Source organism: Canis lupus, chromosome 33 (assembly GCF_048164855.1).
Source record: "Canis lupus baileyi chromosome 33, mCanLup2.hap1, whole genome shotgun sequence".
In the NCBI taxonomy this organism is placed as follows: Eukaryota; Metazoa; Chordata; class Mammalia; order Carnivora; family Canidae; genus Canis; species Canis lupus.
This window is the reverse complement of record NC_132870.1, coordinates 4,246,377-4,260,301: the sequence shown is the minus strand read 5'-3', so window position 1 is coordinate 4,260,301 and position 13,925 is coordinate 4,246,377. Positions and strand designations below refer to the sequence as shown.

At 39.3% G+C, this 13,925-nt stretch overlaps 1 protein-coding gene across 4 annotated transcripts in view; it reads left to right on the top strand.

Annotated features, from left to right (window-relative positions):
• ANTXR2 (ANTXR cell adhesion molecule 2) overlaps positions 1–13,925 on the top strand; it is a 156,780-nt gene that overhangs the window by 92,044 nt on the left and 50,811 nt on the right. For all 4 annotated transcript variants that reach the window (XM_072810653.1, XM_072810654.1, XM_072810656.1 and 1 more), the window contains exons 14-16: positions 495–587; positions 6,204–6,371; positions 6,918–6,998. In XM_072810653.1, the coding sequence (XP_072666754.1) occupies positions 495–587; positions 6,204–6,371; positions 6,918–6,998 (342 nt within the window). The remainder of the gene's footprint in view (positions 1–494; positions 588–6,203; positions 6,372–6,917; positions 6,999–13,925) is intronic.

The following is a 13,925-nucleotide window of genomic DNA, read 5'->3' as shown; positions in this document are numbered from 1 at the left end:
TGAATAGAATTGGAAAAAAACCAAATGATGCTGCTCATAGTTGAGGAGCAATTTCTGGTAACCTGGTGAAACGAGAGAGATTCTTAAATTGGAAAGGCAGGAGTCCTTATATTCTGTAGAATTCCACTTGAAATTTATGCACATAAGCATAAGTACATCCAAACGCCCAGTATATAGTTGTTACTACATTTCTTCCATATCAATAGCATTATTCAGAAAAAAATGTTTAAATGTGTGTTAGTTCTTTTTTAAAAATATTTTATTTATTTATTTGAGAGAGAGAGTGCACAGAGGGAGAGGGAGAGGGAGAAGCAGACTCCCTGCTGAGCTGGAGGCTGAAGTCAACTCCCAGGACCCTGGGATCACTACCTAAACCCAAGGCAGATGCTTAACTGACTGAGCCACCTGGACACCCCTAAATGTGAGCTAATTCTGACTAAACAGTATTTTAAGAAATTAATTAAACCCATTTTTAAAAACTTGTGTCTACATAGGAGGAAGAAGAACCTCTGCCTACCAAGAAATGGCCAACTGTGGATGCTTCCTATTATGGTGGTCGAGGGGTTGGAGGAATTAAAAGAATGGAGGTTGGTATCTTTTAAAAAAACAGAAATTGCTAATCTGGAATGTGTAATTCTAGAACTGTTAAGCCATGGAGATTGTGCTTTTCAGCACGATCTTTTCAGAATGTAATAATACCATCCAATTTTATTTAGCACTGGGTCTTTCTTTGGATAATTTTTTGTCCTGTGGAATCATCCTGGCCATTTCAAAACTGTCCAAGAAGAACTGACTTCATTAGTCAAAGAACTGCATTGATAAGACATTTGAACTCTAAAGGGCAAAACAAAGTTAGGGTTTTTCTCACTATTTTGGAAAAAACTACTGCAGACAGCATCAACTTTGTAGAAGCCAGTCACTTAAAGTACCAACAATGCTTGTCTTTGAAAAGATCCAATAGTTATGTACTATTTAGGGATAAAAAATGTTAAAATATTCAGTAGTATGGGTATGATCTTAGCACAAATGTAGAAGAAGCGCATTTAAAAAAATTTTTTTACAGCTTTTAGTTACCACTTATGAACAATCATAATTAATTTTAAATATCATTTATAGAATATATTGAACTTTGAGACTGGCTCAAAGTGTGGATTAAAATTGAACTTTAATATTATATCTGACGTGGGACTCGATCCTGGGTCCCCAGGATCAGGCCCTGGACCAAAGGTGGTGCTAAACCGCTGAGCCACCCAGGCTGCCCCACTTCTTTTTTTTTTTTTTTTTTTTTTTTTAAGATTTTATTTATTTATTCATGAGACACACAGAGAGAGGTAGAGACACAGGCAGAGGGAGAAGCAGGCTCCATGCAGGGAACCCAACATGGGACTCCATCCCGAATCTCCAGGATCACGCCCTGGGCTGAAGGCGGCGCTAAACCCCTGAGCCACCTGGGCTGCCCAAACTTTACTTCTTGATAAGAAGGACTTTTTTATGTGTTCTGCAATCGTCGCACATGTCTCCTACTATCATATGGGCTTTGCCCTATTACTGCCAGCAAAAATCAGTAAGCTAATTAACCACCTCACAACTGTTAAAATTTTCTCTTTTTTCTACATTTCAATAAAATTCAGATTCCCATGGAGAGTTTCCCCTTTTCAGAATGAATTTCAGTATTCTTCTGAAGAAGCTCAGACCTACTTAACATGGTTGTCATTGCCAAAGTGGTTATTCAAGTCATCTGATAGTGATTCTCACTTTCTTGACCACATTAGATCTTAAAATAATGCATGCTTTCCTTAAAAGCATGCCACTTTATTGCTGAAATAACCCCTGAGACACCTCACTGCTAGTAAGCCACGGAAAAGGCAGGTGCTAGGAACTATTGCACTTGTCTTTTGGAGAAGATAGTGCATATGTGTTCACATGTGGATGATTGAGAATATTAAATAGTCCAAGAGAACATAGCTAGTCTGGCTTTAGTTGCTTGAGACAACTTCGTTCTGAAGGCCATTTTCCTTCTGTTTCCCTTGGAGGGGTGAGGAAAGAGCAGATGGATAATCTTACATATATGAAAAATAAACTTGTAAATAAAATAGTTACATATGAATATGTAAACATAGTCTATCCCAACTTATTTTTTAATTTATTTCACCTCATTCCAAAATATATGTGTAAAAACTGTATGCAAGGGGAAAAAGGCTTGACGAGATATACTACAAAATGTTAGTAGCTTTCTCTGGGTGGAGTGATTTTCAATCTGTGCTATGTATTTCCCTACTTTTTCCTAACTCATTTGACAATGAGCATGCGCTACTTTGATTTCAAAATAATAAATTTAATTCCATTTTGAAATCTTCACATGTAAAATACCACATGACAATGAGATAATGATATGCTAGTAAGTGAGCTTTAAAGAATAATATTTCTGCTGAAAGCACTAGGAGTTATGCCAGATTTTTGTTAGTCCAATATTCCAGTGTATTGAAGATTGAGATCTCTTTCCAAAGAAAAAAAAAAGCATACCCATGAGTTTCTAGAGGAATAACATTGGTTTATGGTCAAGAAAGCCAAAGGGCTTGTGCACCTTCTTGAATAACTCACATTTCAAGTTTCAAGACTAATTCTTAATATGTGAAATACATTGCCTGTCCTTTTCAGTTTAAGAAAATCTGTGAAAAGGACTCACCCACTTTTAATAAACTAGGGTACATTTTATCTTTGGACCATTTTAGCTACATTGCATATGGTATTGGGTCAACATGGTGGAATGGGAATGAGAAAAAAATGAGAAAGTAAATGTGAACATTACGAAGGGGAAACAATACATAAAAAGACAATCGAGATCATAAAATTGAATTGAGAATTAAGCATCATTAAGTTCTCTCAAGTCTGATCTTATTTAAACTTAGGGAAAATAGAAAACATCATCTGTTTTAAAAACATACTTATTTAAACCTAGAAAGTATTTCCCTTAAAAAAGTGCCTTTAACTGGGAAAAATAAATGGAATCATAGAAATTATGTGCACATCTGAATTACAGAATAAATCTTCGTAACTGATGTTATTTTAAGCGAGGATAGGGATTTTACGTAGATTTTTTTTTCTTACTCCTCCTTTAAATTAAATATTTAAATGCTACGGTAATGGCAATTTGGAGAAAGCTGGAACGGAGCTGATGTTAATAACAGCTGTTAGCACAACTGATCCGCAATACCTAATGACTTCAAATGTGTGTTTCTGCCAATTCAGTGTGAAACTGTTTTTGTTTCTTTTCTCAATTCTGAAATTGCTCCTTTATGATACAACCTCCGAGTCATCTAAATATACTCTGGAAATTATGGAATTTTATTGTTTATTATGGAAGCCAAGTAGACTTGGAAGAGTTTAGCTATCAAGTTTGCACTTATTTTTTTTTTCCATTGTAAAAAAGACAGGTATATTAATTCTGCTAAAGCTCTCTTTAGCAGTTTATTCTTGGTTTTTTTTTCTTAAAATATTTTATTTATTTATTCCTGAGAGACACAGAGAGGCAGAGACAAAGGCAGAGGGGGAAATGTGGGACTTCCCCGGCAGTGAGCCCAATGTGGGACTCGATCCCAGGACCGTAAAATCATGACCTGAGCCACTGAGCCACCCAGGTGCACCTATTCTTGTTTTTTTTCTTTTTTTTTTTTTAATCCTTTTTGACTATTGCAATGTGGTTAAACTAAAATATTAAAACATATGTATACTTGTATGTATATTTATAGACAAACCTTGTTTTATTGCACTCTGCTTTATTGCACTTCACATACTGTGGTTTTTGTTTTTGTTTTGTTTTTGTTTTACAAATTGAAGGTTTCTGGCAACCCTGCACTGAGCAGCAAAGTCTATCAGCATCATTTTTCCAACAGCATTTGCTTACTTCGTGTCTTTGTGTCATGTCTTGGTAATTCTTGTAATATTTCAAACTTACTCATTGTTATTGTATTTGCTATGATGATCTGTGATCAGTGACTACCATTTACTAAAAGCTCAGATGACACTTAGAATTTTTTAGCCATAAAGTGTTTTTTTAAATAAGGTATGTACATTGTCTTTTTTAGACCTGACACTGTTGCACACTTACTAGACTACAGCATACTGCAAACATAACATTTATATGCACTGGGAAACCAAAACATTCATTTGAGTAATTTATTATGCTATTTGCTTTATTGTGGTGGTTTGGAACCAAACTTGCAGTATCTCTGAGGTATGCCTGTAATTGCTTCTGAGAGTTTTAGGAAAAATCTATAAATCATTTCGTAATTTATACTTTGGGATTGAGTGAGAATTCTTTGTTGTGTTGTTTGTGATGATGGTGATAATGATGATGGAACAGCTACTTCATGAATCTAACTCTGAGGAATTAATTAATGAATTTCCTTTAGACCTTAGCAACTCTATTTCAGAGTACAGTTCTTTAAGGGGTGAGTCTCTAGAAATACACTGAGTCAAAACTCCAGTTTGGTTACTTTGTGTTCTTTATCTGAGAATGGTGCCAGTGATTCTTGGAGGATGAATACGATTACCATTATCTCTATGATATCAACTATGAAGGGTAGGCTGGGGAGGTGTGTATATTAAATCCACCATTTCTGAACACTTATCTACTTATATTTTTATTCTGAATTATTTTTCTGAGTTACGACATTTGCTTGTTTACTGAACTTTTTGTTGTTATTGTTGTTGTTTTCCCTCAAAATCGAGACTTCACAACTGCCAGGATATATATCCTGGTTTTAGAGTTTTTGAGCTCAGTTTAGCTATATCTAAAGATTTCAGAAGTTTTCATTTATCTAGATGAAGACACTGTGATTGGAACAAGAAGGTCATTTCTCTGGAAAGAAAGCCAACTACTAGCTCTAAAGGTTTAATGGTGTTTAAAACAATTTTAACAACCTTATAAAGAACATTCTAGTACCGCTGATCACACTGAAGGATACAGATACATTTTAATGACTCAACAGGGTCCACTTGAAGTGGAAAGCCTATTCTAAAATTGTAGTAAAAAAGGTAAAAACATCTAAGGAAGCCTTATCAAAAAGCCATGAATAGTTCTTTCCATGAAAAGTAATCATACACCTACTCACTAACTCAGGTCATTAAAATGCTTTACAGAGTATTTAATTTTTTTTTCCTTTGTGGAAATCACTTAATTCTGGTGAGTCAGTGTGTCCTGCACAGGCCTTCGTATTTCTTTGCAGAGCTTCACTTGCCTTATCTTTGTCATCTTTGTTCATGTCGTCTGTGGTTTTTGTAGGACTTCTCCACATTCCTGGCTGGACAAAGTCTTTCTCCAGTGGTCACATCCTATCCCCATGCCCATAAAGAGATCACATTTAGCTCTTAACTCCTGTTCATTGAAGAATAAAGAAAACAGTAATTTGACCCTATGATTTTTCAGTGTCTAGAGTTTTCAGAGAAGGATATACCCTAAAATTTGTGGGATTCTCTGGTGTCCCTGAAGTTTTCTTTTCAAAGTGGAGCCTTTTCAGATTTGCCTTCCTCAATGGAAAATTGATAATCGAATAACCATTCTCCGATATACATCAGAACTAAAGACTGAAAGCTACTTTACAAAGTCGAGTTTTACAAAAGTAAGGAAGAATCATATATAACTCTTTTACTTCCAAAGGCTAAATGTTTAAGTCATACTTTTTGACTTAGGCAAACTTAATGAAATAAATTGGGGAGGAACAATTTACTCCTTTGTGTAAAATACATTGGTAAAATACATGTAAAAATACATTTGTAATCCTATTTGAAACTTACTAACTTATTTAAGGTTCAAATCCCTGCCCTGTCACTTGCTAGCTGTGTGGCTTTGGACACATTACTTCATCTTTCCATGCCTTGGTTTCCTCATCTGGAAGGAAAAAAAAACTGGATACCTATATTATCTATCTCATTGCATTTTTTTTTTTTTGTATGGATTAAGTGCAGTTGGCACATAGTAATTGTCACCATCACCATCTATTCCCTCACTGCCATCAGTACGTAGGGGTACATACTTAGCTAGAAGGGGAATGTACCTAACTAAATCTCAGGAAAGGAGGAATTTATAGTTAGTATATGACTCCTCTCTTTACTTCAAGATGGTGAACCAAAGGACCATCTCCTCAATTTGTTCTTCTAGGACCCTGGATGTCGGATACAAGTATTTTCCCTTTGTTTTAAAGGTTCGTTGGGGTGATAAAGGATCTACTGAGGAAGGTGCAAGACTAGAGAAAGCCAAAAATGCTGTGGTAAAGATTCCTGAAGAAGTTGAGGAACCTGTCAGGCCTAGACCACCTCGGCCCAAACCCACATACCAGCCTCCTCAGACAAAGTGGTACACACCAATTAAGGTAATTGTGTAAATTTTGTGTGCTTTATTTATTTATTTTTTATGTATTTATTTTTAAAGATTTTATTTATTTATTTATTTATTTATTTATTTATTTATTCATGAGAGGTATATAGAGAGAGGTAGAGACATAGGCAAAGGGAGAAGCAGGCTTCCTCTTGGGAGCCTGATGCAGGACTTGACCCCAGGACCCCAGTTTCAGGACCTGAGGCAAAGGCAGCCGCTCAACCGCTGAGTCACCCGGGCACCCCAATTTTGTGTGATTTAACTGAGAACCTGTAACAAGAGAAACTCTCACTTCTTTAGCTTACCCCCAGCTCCCAGCTGTGTGCATGAGGACCCAGGTCCATCAAGCAGCAGGCATTCATTATCCATTCTAATGACTATTTCTCAGCAAGAACCTCTGCTTTTGTTATTTATTTATTTGTTTAATTTAGGAAAGAAATGAGATTAGAGAACAAAACTACTGTCTTCATTTTAACTCTTTATTAAATAAGTAGAGGTGGAATCTGTTCCTTAGAGATTTACAAAGCATGTTTCCGTTTAGGGTCGTCTTGATGCACTCTGGGCTCTGTTGCGGCGGCAGTACGACCGTGTTTCCTTGATGCGGCCTCAGGAAGGAGATGAGGTTTGTATGTGGGGATATGTTGGGAAAGAGCAGTGCATGGATCAGTATGTTGAAGGAAGTGAAATAATAATCAAAGAGAATTTAAAGCCCTCATTACACTTGGGGAAGGAATTATTGTCTTGTGCAAGTTCCTATTACATAGGGCACTTAATAAATTATTACCTGTTGTTAGAATACATCTTACAGCTATGGTTTAACACAAGTCCATTCTCAAGTAATATGGAAAAAACATGATCTGTGTACACATACTTTAATATGTACACTCATTACTTCAGCCTTTGACTTGGACAACATTACATTCTGAGGTTTTATCAGGTGGGAAGGACAGACTGAGGATCTGTAGTTGGAGTCTTTCTCTACCATTTACTATCAGCAAGCCCCAGGGAACATGCAGAGCCTCCATTTCTTCAGGTATAAATATATATTTCTATGCCTTCACCAGTTAATGCAAACTAATTTCTTAAATAGATGAAAGTGTCTTTTGGTAGTCCTGCCTTATCCACAGTTTCAGGTATCTGTAGTCAACCATGGCGCAGAAGCAGGTAATATCCTTCCCACATATGGTCAGAAGGTCGGTCGTAGCCTAACACCACATTGCAATGCCTACATTGTTCATCTCACTTTCTCTCATTTCACAGACATTTTATCATCTCATGTCATCACAAGAAGTGTGGGTATAGTATGATAAGTTATTTTGAGAGGAGAACCACATTTACATAATTTTTATTACAGTATATCACTACAATTTTTCTATTTTATTATTAGGCATTTTTGCTAATCTCTCTCACAGCATTTAATTTATAAATTAAACATTATCTTTGGTATGTATGTATAGGGAAAAACACAGGATTTTTATGATTTGGTACTATCTGTGGTTTCACGCAATCTACTGGGGGTCGTGGAACGTATCACCTGTGGATAAGGGACTGTAAAGCAATATAGAAATCTGTGATTTCTAGAACATACTCACATTGTAAAAATACATACATACACACATATATGTGTATACATTTTCCCTACCAAGGAAGCTTATTTGAGTTTTTTTTTTTTGTTTATGGAAATTTGGCTAGAATTACTCTAGCATTATAATTTCTTTAATATATTAGCACTATTTTCTATAATATCAATGTAAAAAAATTGAAAACATTTTCATCACTATAGTTCAGACACATCACTATTAGTAGTAATAATAGAACCGTTTCATTGTGTGTCAACATGATCATGATCGTGATCACCAATTCTGAAGTGAGTGAACTTTATTTACCTCAACCTCAGAGGATTTTCAGTTCATTCAGGTTTGACAGACTATTTTTTTTTAAGTATGAAATGATTGATGAAATTAGTATTTATTCTATAGTGCCAAACTAAGTTATGCTTAGTGTTATATATTTTAGCATGGTGCTTCACATACAAAAACATGTAAATCTTTAAAATTTTACTTCTATGAAATGAAGGTCACTTTGAAAATATCTGAATTCAACCATTTAGGAAATCCAGTTTGAGAATTCTCCACAGACCTTTTAACCTTTGCTTGGACCATAGGCAGAGATAACCAGCCTCTTTCATTACCAGACCACTGTGGTTAATGGAAAGTTCTTAGGTTTATTGGAATTTGTGCCTCTGTTTAAATCACACATAATCTGGAGTTCTGCTTCTGGGACGCCATACAGCAACTCTATTTACTCTTTTTGAGCTAGGCTTTCACTGTTTGTATTTTCAAAGTGTTTTTGTGTATCACCCTAATTTTCTCTCCCCCAGATTAGACATTAGTTCATTTGTTCAATAATTTTCACCTTTAAATGTGTGGAGGATTGTGCTAGCACTAAAGATGTATTAGCTGGCAAAAGCAGATAGCAGTTCTAGCACTCTTGCCCATACTGGATATATTCTTTTAACTAGTGTCTAACATATGCCAAGCACTTTGTTAGATTCTAAACAAAGATTTCCTTTGTTCTGGTAATTTGGACACATTTTTGTATGTTATAGGCCCAAAGGATTTTATTCTAACTCTTAAGTTAGAAAATTCAGAATTTTTCAGATTTTAGGAAACTGATATAGTCCATATATCATATATTTATGTGAAACAGCACCTTGGGTTACATTATTTAGACATTTTTGTGATAAATATTAGTTACTGCAAGTAGACATAGACTATTAATAATCTCAAGTTCAAGTCAGGTTTGGCTTGCAAATGAATTTCGGTGATAAACTCAGCACAAAAGTTAGAGTTTTCAAAGATTTGTATTTCAAAGATGTAGATAAAAGATAGTAGCTCTTTACTGTGTATGACTAAGTCTCCAGTTTCTCTACCGTATACCTATATATGCTCTATCAAATACATATTATGATTGTATGTGTATCTGACACAGTATGATTTAGTCTTTTTCATAATACTTATTCTTGAATATACCTTTATTGCTTCCAACGTTTTGTCACCTGCAAGTTTTTGTTACTTATTTCAAACCCACTGTGAAAGCTTCAGTGTGGCACTCCGTGAAAGCTTTCCCCATAGGCTGACAATCCAGCTAATTGACATTTAGTATGGTAAAGCTAGAAACTCACCCAATGGTACAATCTCAGTTTACCATTTCAAGGGCTCTATTCTTATCCTCATGAGCACAGTAAATATTGTTGACAAAGCCAACCGTGTAACTCTGTGATATTTGTGTCTCGCAAAAATCTGCACCAATCATAAAACACAGAATCTGATCGACTTTAAAAGACTTTACAAGATAAAAGAGATACAAGATACTTTACAATATCTTTCATTTGAGAAAGTGACTTACGTGGTGAGAAAATGAGGACCCAAACGTAGAAAGAGAATCAGGGTATTTTGCACTGTTAACTTTGATGTACATTTGGTGTATGATATTAAAATGGAATGATTTGCTTAGATAATGCTTTATTTATGCATGAGAAGAAGACCATGGTTCCCCATTACCTCCTACTTACTGTGGCTAGTTAAGCCCTCAAAATTCAATGGACTGAACTGTATGCTTTTCACCAATTCAGTGTATGTAGATGTGGTTTGTCTTCTAGGATTACATGGAGTAGACAAAATTTTAAATTTAGGGGATTGAGATATCCAAGTGTGGTGTCTTCCACTTTCCTGGCTATTCTTTGTGTTCAATACTCCAGGTAAGCCAGAGTGGAATCATTGAATGAGAAAACTGGGCTTGGAATTTTTTTGGATAGTTTTAGATACCCATATTCATCTGTGATTGGATACCATAGCACTGGGAAGGGTAAAATCCTGTCTTCAACCTTACTCCCCTGAAAGCAATTAATTAAGCTAAGTTAGACGACTCAGACTACTCGTGAAGGGTTTCATATATGTGTGTGTATAGGTGTATAAGTGTGTATACCTGTAGATAGTATATAGGATAATTGTTGTCCTTCCAAACTATCACTTTTATTTCACAAATCTATTTTTCCATTAAATATTAGGAAATTGGTAAATAGTATTGTATTCGCTTAGATTAGATTCATTGATTACCCCGGAAAACGTTTGTCTTTGCAGATATGCAAAATCAAATAATGCGTTGGGAAAATGTTACTGGCTATTCAAGGACAATCTTTTTAAAAGAAAATTTCTTATCAACGTATAAACTGGTGAAAGGTTTTGCAAATAATTTTATTTTCCTGTGCTCGTAAAACCTTGTGCGTGTTTACTTTGGATTACTTCTTAGAAGTATTTGTGTGATGGCGTGCAAGGCGTGTGTAGTATAAAGCAATCCTACATTGTAGAAATTAAGGAAAGGCTTCTGGAAGAATTTTCTAGTCGTCGGAAATGTTTGATATTTTCAGGAAATAAGCAGCAATGTTTTCTCATTTGTGAATTATAAAGGAGTCACATTCTCTTTCCTAGAAAGAAAGGCAAAACAGTGCGCTCTGGGAGACAATAAAACACTTGTTTTCCGGTTGTGGCTAATGGGTTCCAAGATAACAGAACCAATGCCTAGTCAACGGCACGTTTTCTACCTTGGAAAACGATCTTGTCATTTATTTATGGATTGTTTACTGCAGATTGTGCCTCTTGAGAGTTTAGTTCAATAAACAAATCAGCGTACGTGGAGCTAGACCGGGAGTCTAGCGCGCTTAGTCTGCAAGTCCCGTCACGCCGAATTTCCAGCCAAATGCTCTCCTTTTATGGCTCAGAGGCCGCACCGGGCTCATTGGCAGCAGAATTCACCGCTGAATTGAAGTCCTTGATCCAGTAATTGAAGTTCAGGCATAAAGTATCAAAGCGGCCCGCGGAGGCTCTGGCTCCGTCCCGGGCTCCCGCTCCCCTGGGCTCCCCTGGATGCTCCCGCTCCCCGGGATGCTCCCGCTCCCCGGGATGCTCCCGGTGCCCTGGGCTCCCGCTCCCCTGGGCGCTCCCGCTGCCCTGGATGCTCCCGCTGCCCTGGATGCTCCCGCGGCCCTGGATGCTCCCGCTCCCCTGGGCTTCCGCTCCCCTGGATGCTTCCGCTCCCCTGGATGCTCCCGCTCCCCTGGATGCTCCCGCTCCCCTGGGCTCCCGCTGTCCTAGATGCTCCCGCTGCCCTGGATGCTCCCGCGGCCCTGGATGCTCCCGCTACCCTGGGCTCCCGCTGCCCTGGGCTCCCGCTCCCCTAGATGCTCCCGCTGCCCTGGGTGCTCCCGCTGCCCTGGATGCTCCCGCTCCCCTGGGCTCCCGCTCCCCTGGATGCCCCCGCTCCCCTGGGCTCCCGCTGTCCTAGATGCTCCCGCTGTCCTAGATGCTCCCGCTGTCCTAGATGCTCCCGCGGCCCTGGATGCTCCCGCGGCCCTGGATGCTCCCGCTGCCCTGGGCTCCCGCTGCCCTGGGCTCCCGCTCCCCTAGATGCTCCCGCTGCCCTGGGTGCTCCCGCTGCCCTGGATGCTCCCGCTCCCCCGGGCTCCCGCTCCCCTGGATGCTCCCGCTCCCCCGGGCGCTCCATCCCCGGCTCCGCGGACGCGGCGCACACACCGGGCGCGGCTTTGGTGGCGGCCGCAGCTCCTCGAGCCCCGACGGGTGCAGGCGAGGAGCTGCCGGCCGGTGGGCGGAGGTGGCTGAGAGCGGCAGGACCGTTTTGGGCTCTCGCTCGCTGCCTGCAGGCCTCACACACCAAAGGTGGGAGTGGGGGTGGACACAGCTGCGCTCCCAAACTTGCCTTAGGCGCAAATAAAGAGATCTAATGCAGTTTGACTCCGCGGCGGTGGGGAGACGGGGACGGAAAGCCACTTCAGAGACAGCTTAGCGCTGCAACATCTGCCGCCCAGTTTCCCGGGAGTGACGGGGGACCGCAGGTACGCATTGAAGCCTCCGCGTAAACAACCTCCAGTAGGCCGTGGGCTCCTTTGAAGGGCCTCCATCAAACACGCCGGAGTCCGCGGCAGGAGTTTGTTTGGTTTTCAAAGCAGTGTTTTGTGTTTGCAATAACAAGGTAATTCATAAATCATGCATTACCACGCGTGCACCTTTTTTTCCCCCCCTGTTTGAAAAGTGAGAGTTGGAGAAGCAAAAAAGGCAAAGAAAGAAGAAAGCGAAGCACTAGTTCTGGAGCTGTTCCTCGAACCGATTAAATCGCCGAGGAGCTGCTTGGCCCTAGTGGAGGTTACGTTGACCTTCAGACCGCAGCCCCTCGCTCACCAGGAAGCGCACAGGAGTGTACACGCTGCAATAGAAGAATTCTGCTGAGAGAGGCGCCCACGAAGGGCCTCCACTGTTTGTTTTTATACTTGGACCACGAGGCTGCTTACTACACGGAGGTGAAAGGAAATTCGATTATTTTCAGGCGGATGGAGATTTTTAGGAAAGTAAAATTTAGGACATCCCATTAGCTTTAGTTTCCTATGTATAAAGGCCTTATGCCTTGGAGTTGGATATTAAAAATAAGATTTTAAGTGAAAAGCCAGAATTGCATGTTCAAGAAAACACTTTCTAAGGTGTTTTCCCACCCCTTCACCTAGGTTCAGCTAGAAAAAAAAAAATTCAAGAATGTATATACTTTTCAGTGGGAAGACTGCAGAAGCTCCTAACTGTGCAGGCACTCCTAGAGCATAATTAGAATCCTTTTGGATACTGGTCTGACAAATAAAGCTCCAGGGTGTGGTAACATAGTATTCTGTGGTATGCTAAACTGTTATTATTAATAAAATGTAGGCTCCCTCCCTTTGAAGGGGAGCACCTGCAAGGTTACTGGGAGATGAAGCAAAGGTGCTAAACTCAAAGGTATCCTTTGAGCGAGAGAGGGCAACAGATGCTAGATGGTGGCCAAGTTTTCATCAGTCGGTGGTGAAATAAGCAACAGAAGTGCATCGTGAGTTTCCAATTAAGCTAAATTTATTAGGTTGAGGGGACTTTTATTAATTGTGCAGATATAATTGTCACTTTTTTGGAAATGATTGATAGTAGCTGCTTTAAAAAATGGAAGTCCATTTTGACAGAATCCAATGTCAGTCCTCTGATTAAAAAAAAAAAAAGTCTATGGGGGAGAATATCTGAGAACAAAGATAGCACAGGTTCATTTAAAAGGCTCCAGAGAGAGGGCACCTGGGTGGTTCAGTCAGTCAAGCGTCTGCCTTCAGCTCAGGTTACCCTCCCAAGGTTCTGGGATCAAGACCCATATCCAGGCTCTGCCTGCTGATCCTCCTGCTTGTGCTCTCTCTATCCAATACATAAAAATAAAACCTTCAAAAAAAAAAAAAAAAGGCTCCAGAGATACCTGATAACCTCAGTGTCAAATGATTAAGGCTGCACCTCCTTCTTAGATTTCTAATTTTAGCCTGTGTTCACTTTTCTGCCCGTCCTTCATCTGAATTCTCATACTCAAAACATAACTGGCCTCACTGTCTTCACTGGCGGCTTCTTCACTGATCCTAACCCTCCAGAGGGTCACTGTGAAGTCCATCATGCTTGCAAATCACCCAGTGCTCAGTGCTGTT